A 22,350-nucleotide genomic window follows, 5' to 3' on the forward strand; every position below is an offset into this window, starting at 1 on the left:
TATATATCTAACTTCTAAGACAGTTTAGTGAAAATGACTTCATGGTTGAGATAAGAATATAACTAAAGATTTTCTGGCCCAGATGATTAACTATGGATACCCCACTGATTCTTAATCTCACATCATGCTTCATGTGGTTTGCAAGAATTTAGGAGGAAGAAAATGCTATTCCTATTTCAGCTTGTTGCATTAATATTCTGAACTACCTGCACACATGATAACATCAGAAGCAATAAACTTGATTTGTTTTAGAGTCTTCTTGTAAATTGGCTTTTCATGAGGCACAAAAATGGCAGAGGCCTTTATAGGCATGGATATTTAGTTTCTAGAGTCCTTTCATGACTACTTTTGAGGAAACCAATATCAAAGGCAATAGAAAATGCCTCCATATTACAGCTTATGCTGCTATAATTTCTTTCTCCTATGGTTATCCATCAATAAAGCATTGACTCTGGTGGGTCCAGAGATCAGATTGTCCTTGATTCTGTAGGTCTTCAATAAGACTTAGGAGATTCCATTCTGGGCTCAAGCCTGAGGCCTCACATATGTGAAGAGATCCGTTTCCTGCTTGTACTAATCGATATTTTTGTAATTTCTCTTGTTACTTTGGGCCTTATGTTTTTGGATATGTATTCGTGTTTTTGCTTGCTTTAATTTGCTATTTGGATGAATGGATGTGGATAGATAGATAGATAGATAGATAGACAGACAGACAGACAGACAGACAGACATCTTTAGGAAGTCTCATCAAATTATGACTAGATTTCTGTAAGGAGCATTTTAAATTGCTGTGAGATTTAGTTAGTCTATGTTTCTTTAGTCATTCACTGTTTTCCAATATGGCAGTGATTAGATTGTTGGACTAAGCCACTTATATAATGGTAGAGCCAATGTTTGGCCCAAAGCACTTTACAGAGTGCTAATACGATAAAAATAGAAGTCTTTTAAGGAAGTTTCTAAGTTGAGAAGCAAGCTAAAATCAAAAAGCGGTACTGCACATAAATAAATATTCAATGTTTAGATGGAAGGAAAAGATCGGTTACTTGTATAGTGTGTATAGTTTTCATTTGTGTTCACTTTTCCTTTTAAAACTAGATGTCTCTTGACTAAACTCGAATTAATCCAGGCATTCTGATTTTGGGATGCCCATCTTTCTTCTGAATGGAAGAAATAGGAAACAAAGTTTAATCCCCCCACCTTACAGAATGATGAAATCAAGTTCTGAGAAAATGTATCTGGAATTCTGAAGGCATTACCAGCATCAGAAAAAAAAAGAGAGACAATAGTCAGTCAGCTAGATTCAAGAATTTCAGAGCTGTAATGCATGAAGATACATCAAATTCATCTCTGTTTTCAGCAGGCAGCATGATATATCTATTAGACTGGATATACTGGAGAAGACCCAGTGGCATCTGAAAGGGATTATTCAAAAGAGGCAGGACTTTGATTGCAAGCTGCTTAGACTGCATTCTTGATGTTTTTTACATCTCTCCATGAATGCCATTGGATGAGATTTGTACAACTTATCTACACTTTCAGAAATTTTATTTTAATGTAGACAACATTTCAAAAAGAATCCTGAGATAAAATATCATTCAAGTGCAACAGACTGCAAAACTTTATAGATTTTAGATAGATAGGCATACAGGTTCCAGAAAAAAAAAACTGGGGCAGTTAAATATATTAATATTAATATCATTATGTACATGAGCTTATTCTGGGTAATAGGAAAAAGACAAACACATTTTGCATTTTCTGAGAAATGTATTAGTTTTTCTAAAACAATAATTAAACATAAATGGAAATGTCAAATTATTTTCTAGGGGCATTGGCCTATTTTGTACTCATTGCAGTAACATCAAAATCTGATCACCACAATGATCCCTACTCAGGTGGGGAAAATTATTATATCCATTTTTCATGTTTATGCTCTTAATTATGGGATGATTTCCTTTTTATTAATAGATATCAATCCCAAATTCTTTGCAAGATACCACCGATTTTCTTGCCACCATCACCTTTTTCTGTATTTTTTCATTTTCTATAATTTTCCTCCATCTTTGTATCTTCTATCTTGTCTGTTCCTTCCCTTCCCTTCCCTTCCCCCCCCTTCCCTTCCCTCACAAAACGTTCTGGATAGATACCATACTGGCATATTGTGGTATTGTATGCCTGTTGCTGCACACATCACTGCATTCCAGATAAGCTGTAGCTTCCAACTGGTCTTTAAGAGAAGTCCCATGTAGCTAGACAGGACATTGTCTTTGGAAGAAAATCCTTTTGGCAACCCCCAGATATCTCTTCCTATCCTGAAAGAAATTGCACAAAATGGCAGAGCTGACTGTGAAGATCAGGGAGTGTATCAAGGAACATGGTTTTGGAAGTGAAGATGAGTGAACCAACCTTTTATGAATTTCTGTCTTCTAAACTAGAACAGAGGCTACCCTGCCCATTCCCCAATAATCTTACCCTCAGCTGGGAAGGAGCAATCAGACAAAGTGTGCTACTTATCCCAGGGAAGCATTAGTTATCCTCAGCATGTGTAAAAACTCTTCTTTTAGAGAAGATTTAAACATTTCATACTCTTAACATGTACCCACAGAGACATTACAGGGACTTGGGGAATTGCAGAAGGTTTTATAATATAAATTGTATGTTCTTGATACCATTTTATTCATGTACTATGTTTCTTTCATTCATTCCGATAGCAATTTAATCACAATAAAGATATACTTTTTTAAAAATAGAGTTGTTTCTTAAGAAGTACAGGTAGAATAGAAAAAAATGATTATTTCACTGACTAAAATAATATGATCCTTGATCTGTTAAATGAACATGTATCTTGTAAAATGTATATATTGTCCAAACCTTCTAGAGCATATTACCTCAGAATTTATACTGAAAATAATATACTAGTATAAAAAAGTACAGCCATTCTGAAAGCTTGCACTCAATTTGTATTCTTTGTGTCTCAACTATACTCTCTCTTCATTGTTATATAAAGAGTGTAGCTGAGACACAAAGAACACAATTGCCTGCAATTACTGGGGATAATGGTATGTGTGTCATTTATTTACTCATTTTACACACATGCATCATTCTTTATCCAGTTTTCACAGTAGTGTATTTTATTATTAGAATTTTAGTAGCAGATTTCAGTTTAAATCTCAGAAGTGATGAAACTGGAGAGAACAAAAAAAATGCCCCAAATATGAGCAAAAATTCTGTGAGGAAGACCCATATATGAAATGTCAGCATTAATGAAAAAGTTTCACCTCCATTCACCACATATATCATGTTACACACGAGGAACATCTGAAAGGGATCTTCCCACTAATGATAACAGCAAGCTAGAGATCTGGGGTGGGTGGTAGGTGGGAGGAGGTTTATACGTCATGCTTAGCTAGAGTCATTTGTTGAGATACAAATAAATAAATCAAACAAAATACTTTAACTATAATTGATAACCATTTTGATAAAAACTTTTGGCTGAGTTTACATCACATACTAAGCCATGGTTTATTTCTTTCTGACTTACAGATTGTGTGAATTCAGACACAATGTTATAATTCTAAAGAAAACTAGATCCCAAGCACTCTTAAGTTTTATAATTACATCACTGTGTCTGAATTCACACAATATGTAAGTTTGAAGTAAACAAATCATGACTTAGTATATGATGTAAACTCATCCAACAGTGGTTTTATCAAAACATGGTTAAACTATTTGATTGATTTCTATAGCCGCCCTTCTCAGCAATTGACTCTAGTTAAGTATGATGTACAAACGGAGTCTCTGAGCACACACAACTCTTGCAGAATAGGAGTAAAATGTTTCCACCTAGTGGTTGTGTTCAACTGAAATCAAGCTTTCAATCACTCTTCAAAGATATACAACGTAGAAAACGTATATGAAACATCACTACAGATACTTTTGTGAATAATGTAACTCTATTTAATATACTTTTGAGAGACTATTGCTATGTCATATAGCTATTATAGCAGTAATCTTAAATGTCATCAATTGGCCAGGACATTTCTGTTCCAGAAAGACCACAGCTGCATATCAGCTCCATTTCAAAAAGGCCACCTAAGCTTCTGATAACAACATTTTCCAGAAGTACTTCCAAAGTATGAATCCAATCATTTAGGAATCTATAACCTCCATATATAAACAATTTACCAGCTAAATAAATCAATTAATGAGAGCAGGGAACAGGTAATCTTTAGGCGAAGGCGGGACATAAAGGCACATGAAGCAACAGATAGAAACATATCAAGGAGATCCTACATAGAGTTCAGGAGAAATGTCCTGACAGTGAGAACAACCAATCAGTGGAATGGTTGCCTTCAAAAGTTGTAGGTGCTCTCTCACTGGAGGCTTTTAATAAGAGATTGGACAACCATTTGATTAAAATGATATGGTGGTGGCTAACCTTTTTCGGCTCCCATGCCGAGCACCCAGAAGGCAATGCGTGCTGCCCCCCCATGCCCCCTGAGCATGCATGTGCAACTCCCCCAAGCGTGATGTGCATCTCTGTGCATGCACGCATGATCCCCCCGCGCACCATGCATCTCTGCGCATGCGTGTGTGATCCCCCTGCATGCGCTGCACATCTCTGAGTATGCGTGCAAGACCCCTGTGTGTGCTGTGCATCTCTGTGCATGCGTGTGTGTCTCCCCCGCACCCTGCGCATGCGTGCCAGATACCCAACAATCAGCTGTCGGGGCGGCACATGCACGCATGCACAGTGGGGCTCTTCTGGGCGACCTCTCGCGTGCTGGCAGAAATAGCTCTGCATGCTACTTCCAGCACGCGTGCCGTAGGTTCGCCATCATGGATATAGGATGTCATGCTTGAGCAAGGAGTTGGACTAGAAGACCTCCAAAATTCCTTCCTACTCTGTTATTCTGTTACTTATTGGGTATAGATCCAAAACTTATCAAAATACAACACAAAACATAACATTAACATCTGGAATCAGGCCATCAAGTAGGAACACAACCACCAGAACCTCATGCTTAATTTTCTTGATTTAAAGAATCTAACGGATGAACAGAGTTTGAAGGGATCTAGTGAGAAAGATATCTTGATTCAAGACTCTACAACTTGATGCTCCAAAGTGCCAATGATTCTTAGGGCTTAGCAGGCTCTTAAAACCTTGCCTGATTTTTAAAAATCTATTTAATTTTAAAATGGGAAGTTGGCATGCTGCATAACATCCAGTATAATTTTTATTTCCAAGAATGCTTCTAGGTCTCATGCAGCAATCCACGTTTCTGAAAGAATACCAGCCTACCTAGAAAAAAAGAAAGAGAGCCTATCATTGTTCAGCCATTACTCAATTCCAAGTAGGGATAATTGCATGTTACCATTGTTTATTCCAATTCCCAAATAAGGTCTTAAACAATCCCTTTTCCAGTCCCTCGGAATTCCCATCTCTCATAACAAATAATGTATGGTATGTCTACCCAACTGGATAGTTCTAGCTATTGCAAGGGTAATTATGGGTGTAGTGTGATAATCCAAATATCTCAAAGTATCATGTCCACGCTTATGGGTTTTATTTGCAGTCCTAATGGTTTCATTTCAAAGATAGTTATCTTTCCATTTAATGTCAAAGATTCATTATTTAATGCTCCAGGTGTTTTGCAAAAAATTAATGTGCCTCTGAAAGCTCTTAAACTTCTTCCTATTTGCCAAATTGACATGGATGATTCTCTAAGGATCCAATGGTGACTGAAACATTGATTTGCTATCATTACTATAGATTAGACACCAAAGCATTTCTGTGAGGCCACATTTCACCAGATGTCACCATCCTTCAGTGACAGAGTTTTCTGGAAGAACAAGGTGTCTCTGTGTTATACAGCCATAATGGATGCTTATATTCCTTTGGATTAATTGCTCAAGTAACATCTGTAATCCAAACTCCTAGACTTCATCTGAGGTCCCACCAACATCAATCAAACTTTTTATATTCCCTCAGCCACCATGGGGAGTGTCCACTGTTAAACTTTCATCTTCTCACTCAATCAAGAATGACAAGTATGATCTGCCATACAGATAGGTTGATGAAATACTGGAATAGTTTTCTGGTTCAAATTCAAATGCAAAAAGACATAAGACATAAGAATTTATTTGTCATTACACTCGCAAGCGGGTGCAACGAAATGAGGTGCTCTTCCACAAAATAAAACTGGACAAGCACCACTAAAAGAAAAAAATTGAACTAAACACAACCAACCATACAATAATCTCTATGCAATTTAAAAATGTAAATACCCCATTACTCTCAACCATTTAAATTCCACAAAATCTTATGACCCTGCATTCAAACTCAAAACTGCACTTGGATAAAAACTGTAGCCAGCTTTGCCCTGACCATTTTATAACTATAATCTAGAGGGGGGGGGGAGGGAGGGAGAGAGGGGGGGGAGAGGGAGAGAGAGAGAGATTCCCCAAGGATAAAAAAGCAACTGCAGTTATTATCTATTAGTTTTTGAAGTTAGCATTCTCCTTAGCAAAGATGAGTAATTAGTAGTTAGAAACAAGCATATGATATTCTAGAATCCTCAGTTTTAGCATAAAAAGCAAAAGCCATTTCATATGTTAATTGTACCTCTCAGTGGAACTAATTTATGTGAAATAAAATGCACAAATATTGCCATAACTACAGTGTGACACTTTGCTACCCTTTACAATATGTATCCACTTCCGGAGTGAACTTTATTTGCTACAAGATAATCTTCTACTTGGAAAAAATAGTAAATGAAATGGCATTGTCCAGACAAGGTCAATACTGAGAATTCCCAAGGACAATAGTGAAGAGAATTACACTGCATAATCCTATATGTGTTACTTGGAAGTAAATCCCGATTAGCTTAATGAAGTTTATATCCAAGAAAAATATGAATAAGATAAGAACACCTATGACCAAATAGTGTCATTAATGTCAGTGAAATAGAACTGGCTTTCATTGGACTGTGCCCAGCAAATTGGCCAGAGACATATCTGATCTTCAACTAGTAGATTAAGAACTGTATTAGTCTAAGAGAGGCTGCCATAAAAGCACAGGAGAAAATGAAGTTTGAGCTGCAGATAAAACTAAATCTGTAATGGGAGAAAATTTTATTCTTCTAAGTTTTTTGATACGATCAATGATTGTGCTATTACCTACATTATTTGTAAATTAGGACACACCTCATCAATACTGAAGATAATTAAAAGTTTGCATTATTTGCTAGTATTCAAGGTAAGGCCACAAAACTACATCACTAATATTGTTGATATGGCATCTAACAATAATCAACATTTTAGGTTATACCCAAATTCTGTTTGCTGCGGAAAGTATTGGCCTTTGAAATGTCTTCCAGGAAGCATCCGCTCCAGAGAAATTCTATTTCACCAAGAGGAAATAGCCATCAAGCATTATTTGAAAAAAAACATTAAAAGAAATTACACTGACTAACTTGCTAACTGGACAAAACTAATTCCATACCTCTTCATTTTGCTTTCCTCCCTAGGCTGCACTGGTGGCTCAATCCAAGTTTCGGCTCCATTGTAAGACTCCTAATTCTCACTCTGGACTTGGTCCACAGCCTTGAGAAGGGAGCTCCTAGAATCACTGCAATTAGCTCATTATAGGGTTGGTTTGCTATCAGGCACCTGTTAAAAAAACTCCCTTGTGGTCTATGTTAAAGGTGCTCTCATGCCAAAGGCAGTTTGTGCTGGGAGCAAGAGGTTGCATTTTTCTACACAACTTCTGCACTCCAAGCTAAGCCTGCTGCCGCTCTTGCTTGTACCAATGACTTCTGACACTGCTCCATTTTCCCCTTCCAACCTGCCTCCTCTCCCACAGCATCCCCAATTAAAACCATGCCCTTGCTATCTCTTCTTGTTTAAACAACGACAACAACCAATAACAACATCAATGTTTCTCTTTGCTGCTGAGGACAAGAAATGAAGTGCTGTTTCTTTAATCGGCAAAAGCATGCAATTAAGAGCATACCTTTAATTTAGTGTTGGGATAGCTCACTTGCACCCTGGCAGTTGTCTTATTGGAGAGGGCAGCCTGCCTCAGATCCTCTAGCACTGAAATTATATCATCCAGCACGCATTTCTTATCCTGATTTCTCAACACACACAGATGGGAAAAAGTATAATTATAGCCTTTGTGGTTCACCTTCATTTCCAGCACGGTTCGGTGGATCTGCAGCAGCCCTTCAGCCTGGTGCAAAATATTGCCCCCGGGCTTGGCGAGAAGGATCACCCGGCCATACCTCCCCGGGGTGTGCAAGTCCGAATAGAGATGGCTTTTGGAGCGGTCGAGGGGGAAAAGGCTGTTGGCCAAGCTCCTCTCGATCTTGGCCAAGCTGTGACTCGGGGCCACTAGGAGCTCCAGGTCCATTTCAGGCTGGAAGCGGTTGAGGACGCTGAAGCTGAAGATGATGGTCAGGACTGCGGGCACGGTGAGGAAGAAGACAGGGTGCCGGCTGACGAACAAGCCCAGGTGGTGGCAGAACGACCGGAGCCCTCTGTGGATCACCTGCCGCAGCATCCTCCTCCTCCTCCTCCTCCTTCTCCCGAGCCAGCTTGCGGATGCTCCCGGCCGTCTTCTTCGAAAGCACGGGGGACATCGGGAGCTAAGTGGCCTGACGAGCCCCGCTTTGCCTGCCTCGGACTTTCGCGCTCACTCGCTCGCCCCGCTGGCTCGTCCTTCCTCTCCCTCTATTACCCGCTTCAAACACTGCAGCAAGTTGCAGCAAGATGACCAAATATTGATCAATGGAGCGGGGGGGGGCGTTGCGCGCGTGCGGGGCTACGGGGTGAAGTGGGGGGGGGGCAGAGGAGGGGGTTCCCTCGGGCTTCCCTCTCCCCCCTCCCCTTCTCAGCCTTTCGGCCCCGCTTCCACTCGCGATCCTCCGGGGCAGCGCCGGGCGGCAGCGGCGGCGGCAGAGCCAAGTCCCCCCCCCCTCGTCCTCACCCCCCTCCGCTCTTTCCTGGCGCGCTCGTGCAAAGCCCTCCGAAGCGAGGTGGGCGGCGGCATTTCAGGACTGCCGCGGAGCTCTCGGCTGCTTTGAAGTTTAAGCGCCGGGCGAGCCGGCGAGGCTCCTGGAAGGAGGAGGAGGAGGAGGAGGAGGCTGCGCCTGACCCTGCCTTTCCCTTAAAGAGGAGGCGCGGGAAACCCCCCCCCCCCCACCCCACCCTGCCTACCTGAGGGTAGCCCGCCCTCTTTGGCTGTCGGGCGGGCGAGAAGCAAGCGACCAGAAAGGCGGGAACTGGAAAGAAAGATGAGGCTGCGGCGGAACCCAGCCGGCCCCATTGTCTCTCGCGCCCTCCCTTCCTCTGGCGGGAGCGAGGCAGCGCCCGAGAGCTGGAGCTCGGCTTCGGGAAGGCACCTCAGCCGCCGCCGCCGCCGCCTTCCTCTTCCTTTCTCTCCTGCTTCCCGGCCAGGATCGGGGCCTGGGGCTAGCCGAGCGGGTGTCCCCTTCCAGCCGCGCCTTTTGGCCCCGGAAAGAGGCTTTAGGCGACGGAGCCAGGGGAGAGAATGAGAGGAAATGGTAAGAAGGTTCAGCCGCTCTCGCCTAAGCTTCGGGCTTGACTACTGCTAGGAGCTGAGGGTGGGGGCCCGCCCTTGATCCTGTGCTGAAATGCTCTTGTTCCTTGCCTTCAAGCGCCAGGTACGTGGCCGGCGGTCTTCCAGGAGAACTGGCTGCCCAGAGGCTTCCAGGTTCAAGGCAGAGCGCTCCTTACTGACTCAGCCAAGAGCCCCCTGTCTCAGCTACCTGCCCACCTCAGCTACCTGCTGCTGGTCCGTCAAAAGGTCTGCTCCGGAATCCATCTTTGAAGGCTTTTCAGCAGCTTTGCACCAATGCCCTGAAAGGGACGTTACACACACACACACACACACACACACACACACACACCCATCCATATACACACACACACCCCATACACAACATTAGACGCTAGACTGCAAAATTCTTTCTTTTGAACTGCAACTTTCTTTCTTTCTTTCTTTCTTTCTTTCTTTCTTTCTTTCTTTCTTTCTTTCTTTCTTTCTTTCTTTCTTTCTTTCTTTCTTTCTTTCTTTCTTTCTTTCTTTCTTTCTTTCTCTGCCATTCTTATATTCTTTGGCTGTTTCAGTTTGGAACATTTTTTTTTTTTTTGCTATAGGCTATTTCAAGAATTTCAAGACAGCTAATAAAGGACTTTTTATAACAGTAGCATCCTGAGTTGGTCAGAATTAGGTACACTCACACACTCCTACCATCATATCAGGTCTAGGACAAAAACCTGTCACACTGTTTACCAATACATTTAAATTTGACAAGGTTAATCACTTTTTAAAATGGTTTATAAACCAAATGGACTATATCAGAGATTCTCATCTACCAGATGTCTGTGTTCATATTTAATTTCAATACCCTTCCTCTAGTTTTGATATGGGCTTTTCCTTTGGATAAGAACTATCTTCAGAATAACCTGCCGCTGTCCATTGCACTTCCAAATGTTACAGGTGTTAGACTTGATGTTTGAGAAAAAGTGAATTCTCGAGCAAATTCTAGTTTAAATGTATGTATTTAAATTCATAACTTTCTAAAACCTGATATTATTGGGTTTAAATATTTAGGAAAGAAATCATTTAAATTACAATATTTATCCTACTTTATTTATTTATTTGTTAAATTTATATGCCGCCCTTCTCCCTTTCCAAAGCAACTCTGAGTGGCATACCATAAAATTATAAATATAGCACCATTAAAATAAAAGTACACACATCAAAAACTATATACCAGGTTATAATTGATATGGTGGGGAATCTCCTCTATCACTCTACCAGCCATCTCCAGCATGGAGCGCCACCATTGGGTTCCCAAGCTAACCAGCAGAACCAAGTTTTGTATTAAGGTTACATTAAAAGATGTTTTGGCCAATATGTTCCTACAAGCTTTAGGCAGTAGGTAAGTCTATCTTGGTTTAAACAGAACAATCGTATCTTGATTGAAAAAAACTGGACTCTGCAATCTGGATTAGTTGGCAATAAAGATATAGAAAATATTGCTTCCATTCAATAGCAGTCTGAAATTTTGTAATTCAGATATGGTAGCCATACAATAGCCTCTTAATCTCAAATAGCAATAATAGATAAAGCATAACATTGTATTCTGCATCAAACTCAATTGCCAAATCTTTTCCTATACAGGTAATATTACAAAACTCTAATGACAGCTATGCATTAGAGCCATTCAGTTATTGGAAGTTGAGCAACCTGTACATTGTACATTAAATAAATAGGTCAGCTTTTTTAGCCGTGATCTATGCTTTACATAGCAAAGGCTTATCATATTATGAAAGAATTAAAACATGAAAAGGGACTATATCCAGAAACCTCCAGGAAACTATTTTAGCACTGTGATTGAATATCTTAAAAAGTAATTTTTGAGACTAACAAATACAATGAAACTGTAGTGTAGTTAACATCCATTGGTTTTACTGTTTACCATTTTTTTTCAGTTTACAACTAGTACTGCATATTGGAGCATTCTATTTATCAGATTTTTACCCTACTTTTATTTCGTTATACGTAACTCAAAGTGGTGAACATAATACTCCTTCCTCCTATTTTCCCCACAACAGCAGTCCTGTGAGGTGGGCTGAGACAGTGTGACTGACCCAACATCACTCCTCCAGCTTTCATGCCTACGGTAGGACTAGAACTCACAGTCTCATGGTTTTAGGCCAGCAGTTTCACCACTGTACCAAACTGGCTCTCCATATTTCCTATTCTGGGGATCTCAATCTCAATTGTGGTGACTTGCTGTGGCCTGATACCACTTTCAAGTCAACATGCAAACTATCTGTCAAACTTTGTATTTAGTTTGGTCTCCAGGATTTACTTGCTACACAAAGCACACATATACCCCTGTGAAGAATTACCCAGGATGGTAGAACATGTGTTTGCAGAGATACACAAAACAACCAGCATGAAAATTGTACTGGTTCTATTTAATCCAAAATTATTAATGTGATTAATTATTGCAATTATAAATGAGAAATTGTAGTATCAAATGCTTAGGAAGTAGCAACTTCCTAAGTCACCATGACGCAGCTAGAAAATCTGCTGTTTATAGCATGTTAGTGCTGTGAGATGAATTGCATCGGAATGCCAAATGTACTTTCCTCCTTTCATTTCCACAGATAACAAGCTTAGTAGGAAGATAATTAGCTATTTTTATTTTTCACATATGGAAATGGAGGCTGGGAAATCAGGCAGTTTCCTCTGTCATTTAGTAACAGCTGAGAAAGGATTTCAAACAGGATTTGAGACCAAGTTTACCAATGAAATGTTCATCACTTGATTATGGCAACAATAAATGACAATTTATTAAGAACAATAAATGCACTGGTGAAACAGCCCATACAGATCACAACATCAGTGTGCTGAGGTGTACGTAGTTTCAAGATTGCCTGGGCAGAAAATAACCTAAGAGAATCTTGTAGTTTCTTATTAAAAGACCTATCAGTATAATATCCACCTAACATAAAATCACTGAATGGAATGCAAGCTTTCAAGAGTTTTCCCAAAATTCTTTATTTGGCAAGATGATAGTGCTTAATGCATTTTCAGATTAAAGTCCATTTTCAGATTCAATTGCATCTCTTTTTAAAAAGTATTATATTGCTGTTTAATTCCAATTATTATGCTTTGTTGCACAGTCAGCCAGATGTTCAGACCAAATTTAGCATTTAAACATACCTATTGATAGATAGTATTGATTGATGGTATTAAATATATGATCAGATGATGGAAGCTGTTCCAAGTTAAGTTGTGTGTTGTAATTAACTGATGGGGATGTCAAAGATGTTCAAGTGGTGCTTCAGTTGTTTTGGGGTTGCACCCAAGGTGCCTGTTACTGTTTGTATTACCTTTGCTTTCTTGGTGCCATCATCGTTCTACTCCTGTTTGCATGTCTTTATATTTTCTTATCTTCTCCAGTTCTTTCTCTTCTATTCTGTCACTAGGTACTGTCATATCTACTATCAAAAAATATTGTCTTTCTTATCAACAATTGTTAGGTCAAGGATGTTGTGCATTTATTATTATTATAATGACTCCAATTTTTCAGTTCTGAACAAAATGAATTCTATATTTAGAAGCTTTATAAACTCTTTTTAATTTAATTAACAGTGAAGAAATTTATTGATTAGAATTATAAGGCTATCAATCTCACATAAGGTACTTTAGATGGCTAACACGGTGAAAAAAATAATTATACAACAAGTACAATAAATGAAACACAGAAAGCCAAAGAAAAATGGTCACCAAAGGCAACCACAAATACCTTCAGCTCATGAGATCCTGACCTTCAGAGGAGAGACAGATTGTAAGGACTTTACAAAAAGGCAACAGAATTGGGGCTAATTTAAACCCAGGAGGAATGGGGTTCCAGAGGTTAAGTGCTACTACAGACATGGGCAATCCTTCTGACCCAAACAAGATTTTAAAACACACACACGCATGCACACACACACACACACACACACACACGTATTGCCATTGAGCAGTCCAATATAGTCCAAATCATTTTTGTAAAACATCAAGTATTTTCAAAAAACAAACAGCAATACTTTTGTCAAAAGTATAAATGCCTTTTTTTTCCTGTAGAACTTTAATATGAAAAAAAGCAAAAACTTTTAGTACTAGATGAGGGCTGCCTTGAATTCAGGTGTAAAAGTGAAAAATATTTTGCAAAACTTATAGAACCGTTAACACTGTAGAAGCAAAAATTTTAAAAAAAGTAAAAATATATACTTTATACCAGTCAATAGGAAAATTCTAAGGACCCAGAGCCTTATCTAATTTCATTGATTTAATTGTATCCATAATTGCTGTAAAATAACAACTTACTGGATTGCTTTATCTTGAGTTACAATGAGAACAATTATTTATCCAGAAAACACTACAGTACTCTGTAAAATGGATAGTTATGAATCAATATTATAAAGCTACATATATTTATAATGCAATATCTTATGTTAACCATCTAAAATCCTTAATTCTATTCTTATACTTATTCTCTGCTTATGTTAACCATCTAAAATCCTTAATTGTATAAAAATAATATTAGCTTGTTGATTTTTTTTAAATCTGGAAACCAAAGTGTACTGTCCCCTTGCTAAACACAATTTAAATAATAGTCATTGTCAAATCAGTAGTAAGCATGATAAGATAAATGAATACAAAAACAAAATAAAACCAATGAAAAATAAAAACGGGGGAAAAACAAACTAAACCCACCACATAATAGAGGAGAATAATACAAGAAGGGGGGCGGAAACACCTCTAACTCTATATAGACTAGTAAAAGAGGTATGCTAGAAGCTACAATACAAAAACAATCCCAGCAACTAAGAGACCTATCTCCTGTTTAAAAAAGCAAAAGCAAAACATAATATTTGCAAAGGAAATAGATTGCCATTTCATTTTTCCTTCTGATCGTAACTCCACAAACTTCATTGCAGTTCCATTTTAGAGAATGTTCTTCACTCCAGAATCTAAGGAAAAAGAGATACAAAAATATATTCTGGATGCATAAAAATGTTTTTATGCATCCCCTTTTGACTTGCTGGAAAACATAACTAAACAGATGATATCGCTTGACTGCCTGAGGAGATAGATCTGTAAAAAATATCTGCTTTAACTTATCAGGAAAAAAAGTCTTATCTGTCATGACAATAATAAAATATTATCTCAAGAAGCACATTAGAAAAGTTGAACCAAAATAAGGATGGGATTCTGGTAGATGAAAACAGAAACCTAAACAATATGCTTCTCTATTCAATCTCCAATGAAAAAAATCTCACACAGAAATTTGTCTACATACAACAGTAGTTTAAAGCAGGGGGGGGCCCGCCGGGGGGGGGGGGACCACTCGGGCCGGGGGAACAGCCTCCGGGCAGTCTGTTTTGATGGGGGGGGGGGGGGGGGGGGCCATCTTTTGGTAGGGGGGGGGGGGGGGCCCCCCGGGGCCTTTTGTTTGGGGGAAAAGTCCTTCGGTGCTTCGGTAAAGCTACCCGGGAAAGCTCATGAGTACTATCAAAAAAGGGGGCGCCAGATGCCTATCGGGCCGCCCAGCTGATGCCGTACGCGGGTGGCATAAAAAGGTTGGGGACCACTGGTTTAAAGAATAAAAAAGGTCGGGGGGGGGGCCCTCTCCACGCATCTACCATTCCAGACAAACTGCTCTCCAATCTCTTCTTTAAAATATCCAGTGATGGACCACCCACAGCTTCTGAAGGAAAGGCTTCCACTGATTAATTGTTCTCAGTGGAACATGGAAAGTCATTCTGTACATGAAGCTGCATACGAATTCTTTTCTGTATTTAGAAGTAAAGTTGATGATCAAAAAGATTAGAGAATGCTGTAAGCATGTGCCACTACAATGCCCAGATCTGTCCCTGTGTACTTTTTCTACAGAACACAATTACTGTTACCAGCCAGTAATTTTTCCCTGACATTTCCAGTAAGTATGGAACTGGTCCCTCTTTTTTCAATATGCCATCATCAGAACACTCATTAATATGATTCTAATATAAATTTATTGTGGTGAAAGACTCATAATTGTGGTCAATGTGTTATTAAAACAGCAATTAAAGGCATAAAAATCATGGTTTAAGGATGCCTTCAACTGTATTTCACTCAGATACGCTCTTGCTAGCAGTATAAAAACCCTGGATGCAATTCAAAGTTCTTGATGACATAAAGGGATGATTTCAGGAACAGATAGAAATTGCTATTTCAATACTGTAAAATGAAAATTGGATTCCAGAAACTGATGCTGACAATACTGATGTGGTTGATAGGTTATTTATATCAGTACTAGGAGCACCAACTCTGCATTTGCATTTCCCATTGCAATGTTATTCACATGCTTTAGTAGTAATGAACTTCTACGTTTTCTCCCTTTGCTCCTTTCATGGGGCAAATACCAAAATGTCTCTTTTTTTCTGCTCTTCTAAGTTTCATAGGCATCACTGTGGGGTTCAAATCCAGCTACAGGTGCTGTAGTGAGCCAATATAGCCAGCAGGTCATTGGCTGAAATTACAAAGAATGATCAGGAAAAGGTTCAGGGAGACCAAGAAGTCTAATCTACTTCCCTAGTTCCTGGGAGAATAAAAGAGATAGAAGACACACAAACACGACACACAAAGCATCTCAAGGTGTTTCTGATAATTATTTATTTTTTAAAACATATTTCTCTGTTGTCACAGTTAAAAATAATGTTAGTGACTTAGATAAAAAAATACAAGGAATATATCTACTGATACCTACTTTCTCAGACATCAGAAAGATAAAAGCAACCAAGAAAACAGTACAAAAAGAAAACCATACAAAATAAAGAAAGATAGTAAGACTAGCAGTGGTAATACCACATCAGAGGAAATAAGAGTTTAAACATGTAGCAAAGGAAGCAAACAGTGTGCAGAATCACTAGTTTCTTTATGATTTGTTTGGAAATCTACCCTTCAGAATCTATCTATCTATCTATCTATCTATCTATCTATCTATATCTATCTATCTATCTATCATCTATCTATCTATCTATCTATCTATCTATCTATCTATCTATCTATCTATCTATCTATCTCTATCTATCTATCTATCTATCTATCTATCTATCTACCGTGTTTCTCAAATAATAAGGCTGGGTCTTCTTTTTTTTTGAGCCCCGAAAAAATGGCTAGGCCATCTTTTCGGGGGTGACTTAATTCCCCCCCCCCTTGCATCTTTGGGCGGGCGGCGACGGCTTGGATGTTGACCTCGGCGTTGGTGGGGCACTTCATATCAGGGTCAATGCAGGCAGCACCATATCCGGGTGTGCAACAAAAGTACTTGCTAACGGCAAGTCCCCCCACCATTCCCCCATTTCGCATGTTTTAATATAGGCCTTAATTTGGGGGGAGGGGCTTAATTTCATTTCATGCCTATAAAACATGCTGGGACTTCCTATTGGGGGAGGCCGTATTGTTGGAGAAACAGGGTATCTATCTATCTATCTATCTATCTATCTATCTATCTATCTATCTATCTATCTATCTATCTATCTACCTACCTACCTATTTATCTATCTACCTATCTACCTATGCTTTTTAAATCTATACACTACAAAAATCCTCTGGTCTATTTATCTGCTTGTAATCTTTAATTTGAGCACATCATAGGGCAACAGGTTTTCAATCAACATACCTCAAAAGGGGTAAGCTTAAAGAATGCATGCAAAATCAAGGATCTATGACTCCCATTGGACTGGAATTTGGCATAGTTGTATCTGCTTCAGTGCTGCCATGCCACCATACTGCTGCAGTCAGCTGCAGATATGTGATCAGTATTTCCAGAACTCCCTGCCAACTTCTCACAAGCAAAATTAATGGGGAAGCCAGCAGAAAGTTGGAAGTTGCTCCCAGTCCCACTGTTGTTGTTTTTTGCCAAGGGTCTACAAACTTGGCAAGTTTAAGACTTCTGGACTTCAACACAGAATTCCTGAGCTAACATGACTAGAGGAGGAACTCTGGGAGTTGTAGTCCACAAGTCTTAAAGCTGTCAAGTTTGAAGACCCCGTTTTTTGCCCATCCATAATCATGCCGTTTCTCTGTTTATGTATTATTGACAATGAGCCAGTCTAGTACATTTTTAAATTGGCCAGAGGTTTATAAGGAAGTTGAATTAATTCTTTGCACCTTTATTTGCTTTACTGCAGAACCATAGCACAGATAGTCATGACTCAGCCATGTGATAAAGAATGGATTTATAAAGAACAAAGTCTCGTATTTCAGTCAGTGTAGTAACAAAACCATAATGGCATGTAAGATTTTTGAAGATCAGATGGAAATTGTGGAATAGAAATACACAGCATGCTATAAACTTGTTTTCTTTAGTGGAAATAATATACAAAGAAAATCAGGAAAAGAGTCTCATATGGTAGGATGCAGAACTTGCTGAAGCTTATTATCGGCATTTGAGAAACAATTGGAATTATCCTTTTTTTTAGCTTAGTGCATCACTTTATTTAGTTAAAAACAAATGGCCTGTTTAATAACTTTTGCTATATGATAATTTTGTCTAGCGTGGAAATGCAATGCAAACATATGAGTTCAAATATTTCAAATTCAGATTTATATACAGGTGAAACTCAAAAAATTAGAATATCGTGCAAAAGTTCATTTATTTCAGTAATGCAACTTAAAAGGTGAATCTAATATATGAGATAGACTCATTACATGCAAAGCAAGTTAGTTCAAGCCATGATTTGTCATAATTGAGATAATTATGGCTTACAGCTCATGAAAACCCCAAATCCCCAATCTCAGAAAATTAGAATATTACATGCAATCAATAAAACAAGGATTGTACATAAAACAATATCGGACCTCTAAAAAGTATAAACATGCATATGTACTCAGTACTTGGTTTGGGCCCCTTTTGCAGCAGTTACTGCCTCAATGCGGCATGGCATGGAAGCTATCAGCCTGTGGCACTGCTGAGGTGTTATGGAAGACCAGGATGCTTCAATAGTGGCCTTCAGCTCTTCTGCATTGTTCAGTCTCATGTCTCTCATCTTTCTCTTGGCAATGCCCCATAGATTCTCTATGGGGTTCAGGTCAGGCGAGTTTGCTGGCTAGTCAAGCACAGTAATCCCATGGTCATTGAAACAGGTTTTGGTGCTTTTGGCAGGTGCCAAGTCATGCTGGAAAATGAAGTCAGCATCCCCATAAAGCTCATCTGCGGAAAGAAGCATGAAGTGCTCCAAAATCTCCTGGTAGACGGCTGCGTTGACCCTGGACTTAGTGAAGCACAGTGGACCAACACCAGCAGATGACATGGCTCCCCAAATCAACAAAGACTGTGGAAACTTCACACTGGACTTCAAGCATCTTGCAGTGCGTGCCTCTCCACTCTTCCTCCAGACTCTGGGTCCTTGATTTCCAAATGAGATGCAAAAGTTGCTCTCATCAGAAAAGAGGACTTTGGACCACTGAGCAACAGACTAATTCTGTTTTTCTTTAGCCCAGGTAAGACACTTCTGACATTGTTTGTTGTTCAGAAGTGGCTTGACAAGAGGAATACGACATTTGAAGCCCATGTCCAGGATCCGTCTGTGTATGGTGGCTCTTGATGCACTGACTCCAGCCTCAGTCCACTCCTTGTGAAAATCCCCAACACTTTTGAATGGCCTTTTCCTGATAATCCTCTCCAGGCTGCGGTCATCCCTGCTGCTTGTGCACCTTTTTCTTCCACACTTTTCCCTTCCACATAACTTTCTATTAGTGTGCTTTGATACAGCACTTTAGGAACACCCAACTTCTTTTGCAATTACCTTTTGAGGCTTTCCTTCCTTATGGAGGGTGTCAATGATGGTTTTCTGCACAACTGTCAGGTCAGCAGTCTTTCCCATGATTGTGATTCCTACTGAACCAGACTGAGAGACCATTTAAAGGCTCAGGAACCCTTTGCAGGTGTTATGTCTTAATTAGCTGATTAAAGTGGGACATTTTGGGCCTAGAATATTTTGGGCCTAGAACCTTTTCACAATATTCTAATTTTCTGAGATTGGGGATTTGGGGTTTTCATGAGCTGTAAGCCATAATCATCACAATTATGGCAAATTACGGCTTGGACTATCTTGGTTTGCATGTAATGAGTCTATCTCATATATTAGGTTCACCTTTTAAGTTGCATTACTGAAATAAAAGAACTTTTGCACGATATTCTAATTTTTCGAGTTTCACCTGTAGGTGACTTCTTGTGCATACTTCTAAACTCTGTTCTTCTTAGCTACTTTTCTTTTAACCCAAATAACACCTTGTTCAGCCACCTTTCACCGTTTGTTCTTTTGGCTTTTGAGTATCTACAGACATCAAAAAGAATTTAATACAAGGAACTTGATTATGTTGAAATCATTAACATTTTATCTCTAAAATACTAAGCACATGCTAAGCTATATACATAATGTAAATACTTTGTAGTCTTCATGCTGATCATTAAATTATTGAATATTATTATTCTAATCAAACCAATTTAAATAACAATTTCATTCTTATTACATTCTTGCAATCATATACATGAATGTAAGAGATTTTGCAAGCTATGTCTAGAAATCTGGAATGTAAGAGAAATCAGAAGTAGATTTCACAATATATTAAAATAAGATTTGTGGGTGTGATTACGGTGGTGGATTTGTATTATCTGGAGGTGGGGACAGGGCGTAACTGTATTTTGAAAACACTTGATCAGCTAAAAAGAGCTGAGACCTGCTAACATTGGGATCTCTTGTATCCTTGTAAGATGTAGGTAGGTATACACTAGGTTCCATGCCTGACTGAATAATAGAACAACAGAGTCTACTACTCCAACCTCAACAGGTCTTCTACTCCAACCTCCAGCTCAAGCAAGAGACCCTATAGTACCATTCTAGACAAGTAGCTGTCCAGTCTCTTCTTAAAAGTCTCCAGTGAAGGAGCACCCACAACTTCTGAAGGCAATCCATTCTAGATTGCATCTCTCCTTGATTAGTTCCCATCAATTGTTCCTTGTCTTGCCTTCTGGTACTTTGGAAAATAGATTGACCCCCCTCTTCTTTGTGGCAACTCCTCAAATATTGAAAGACTGCTATCATATCACCCCAATCCTTCTTTTCACTAGTCTAGACATACCCAATTCCTGCAACTGTTCTTCGTGTGTTTTATTTTTTTTTAAATAAAAGTTTTATTTAAGTTTTCACAAAACATACAAATACAAATAAAACATCTATTTTTGAGAACAGCGTGGTCCCAGGTTATCACTTCTCCATACAGACATAAACTCAATACATATTTATCTTATACATTCTAATCCATATCTTATAACTATTTTCACAATATTTCCAATAGCTTTTCCCTTTCTTTACTTCCTATAGCCTTATTTTAAATTATCTCATTCCTTTCTTAATTCAATTACATATCTTTTTCTAATTTTTAAAATCTTTCTAATCAATGTTTTTATACTTTCGTCTCTCCTGTTTACAATTTCATATAATCTTTTCTCATAAAACAAATTTTCCCCTGTAATTACTAGACTGGAGTGTAACACCTTTATATCTGTTTTCAAATCTTATTTAAAAATTTAAGTTACATCTTTATAGTTACAACATTCATTTTCTAACCTCTATTTTATAACACATACCTATTTTCAATCGAATTCTGCTTGGTACATTCCCTTAAAATACACACTAAATTCTTAAAAGAAAAAAGTATATATGTATAACAATAGTAAATGGAATAATTATTCTATTCAAGTACAGCTCTGCCATTAATATTAATAACAATCTTTTACATTTCTATTTCTTTTAACAAACATTACCTAGTAATATCAGTTGTCTTTCACTTTAATCATCTATATTTCATATTTTACTTATTACTGTCTTTAAATAAAAAACCAAACAATAGTTATTAACAGTAGTCAATAAAGTTATTATTCTTATTCAAGTTCATCTTATCAACTGATAAAAATCTTCCATGTTTCTTTGCAGTTTTTTTTAAACGTTCTTTTTAAATCATTGTGAGCCTTATTCTCTTTACAAACAAATATTCCACTACACATCAATAGAAATTTTTTTCTATCACTTTAATCGTCTAACATATTATATAACAATGCTATCCCATGCACCCTTGCAGAATCCTCTCTTTTAACCATTGTCTCTGTGTCTTTTAAATAGGTTTATACCTTTAATTCTTGTACGTTTTTCCTGTACCTCTATATCTTGTTTCTGTCCTTTGTAACTTCTTTTCCTTTCCCTCTTCCCTCTCTTCTTCTCCCTCGCCTTTTTATTCCCTTTTCTATCTGATTCTCCCTTCTGTGATCCTCCCTTCTGCTTCTTCCTGATATTACGATTATTTTTCAAATGACTCTTTTTTTTGGTTGTTGCTTCAGTGCTTAAGTTTTTAACTCCCTTTCCCCACTTTCCCTTTTTTACCCCGCTTAAAATTGCTTCGTCATTAAAGATGGCTTCTTCGTTGTCCCACCCTTCTTGTTCTGTCAGTGTTTCTTGTTTGTTTTTCATAGTTCAAGATCTCCATTTCTAAAAATTGAAATACGAAGCCAAAAGATCCTCTTCCACCTTGTGCTTCTTCTTTTTGTTAAGTCTCATTTTTAACTGTTTAAAGCGTGATGCCATTTTAAAAAAAATTAAGTGACCCCCAATTGATTTTATTTTATTTCATTAGGATCTTCCATCTAAAGTTCCAGGAATCATCCAATAATCCAAAGCTGTTTCTTGTTTCTTTTCTCACTTTCTCTTTCCAGGGGC

At 38.5% G+C, this 22,350-nt stretch overlaps 1 protein-coding gene across 2 annotated transcripts in view; it reads right to left on the reverse strand.

Annotated features, from left to right (window-relative positions):
* Nucleotides 1–9,104, reverse strand: part of PTCHD4 (patched domain containing 4) — an 82,911-nt gene extending 73,807 nt beyond the window's left edge. The window contains exon 1 of one of the 2 annotated variants that reach the window (XM_026678992.2): nucleotides 8,186–9,104. In XM_026678992.2, the coding sequence (XP_026534777.2) occupies nucleotides 8,186–8,560 (375 nt within the window). In that variant the 5' untranslated portion in view covers nucleotides 8,561–9,104. Of the gene's footprint in view, nucleotides 1–8,011 lie in introns of both variants that reach the window. The other variant, XM_026678991.2, reaches the window with a different exon arrangement.
* Between the last annotated feature and the right edge of the window lie 13,246 nt (nucleotides 9,105–22,350).

The sequence above is a fragment of the Notechis scutatus genome, chromosome 1 (genome assembly GCF_049901735.1).
Source record: "Notechis scutatus isolate UNSWTSFEM ecotype Mainland chromosome 1, rNotScu1.2, whole genome shotgun sequence".
NCBI lineage: Eukaryota > Metazoa > Chordata > Lepidosauria > Squamata > Elapidae > Notechis > Notechis scutatus.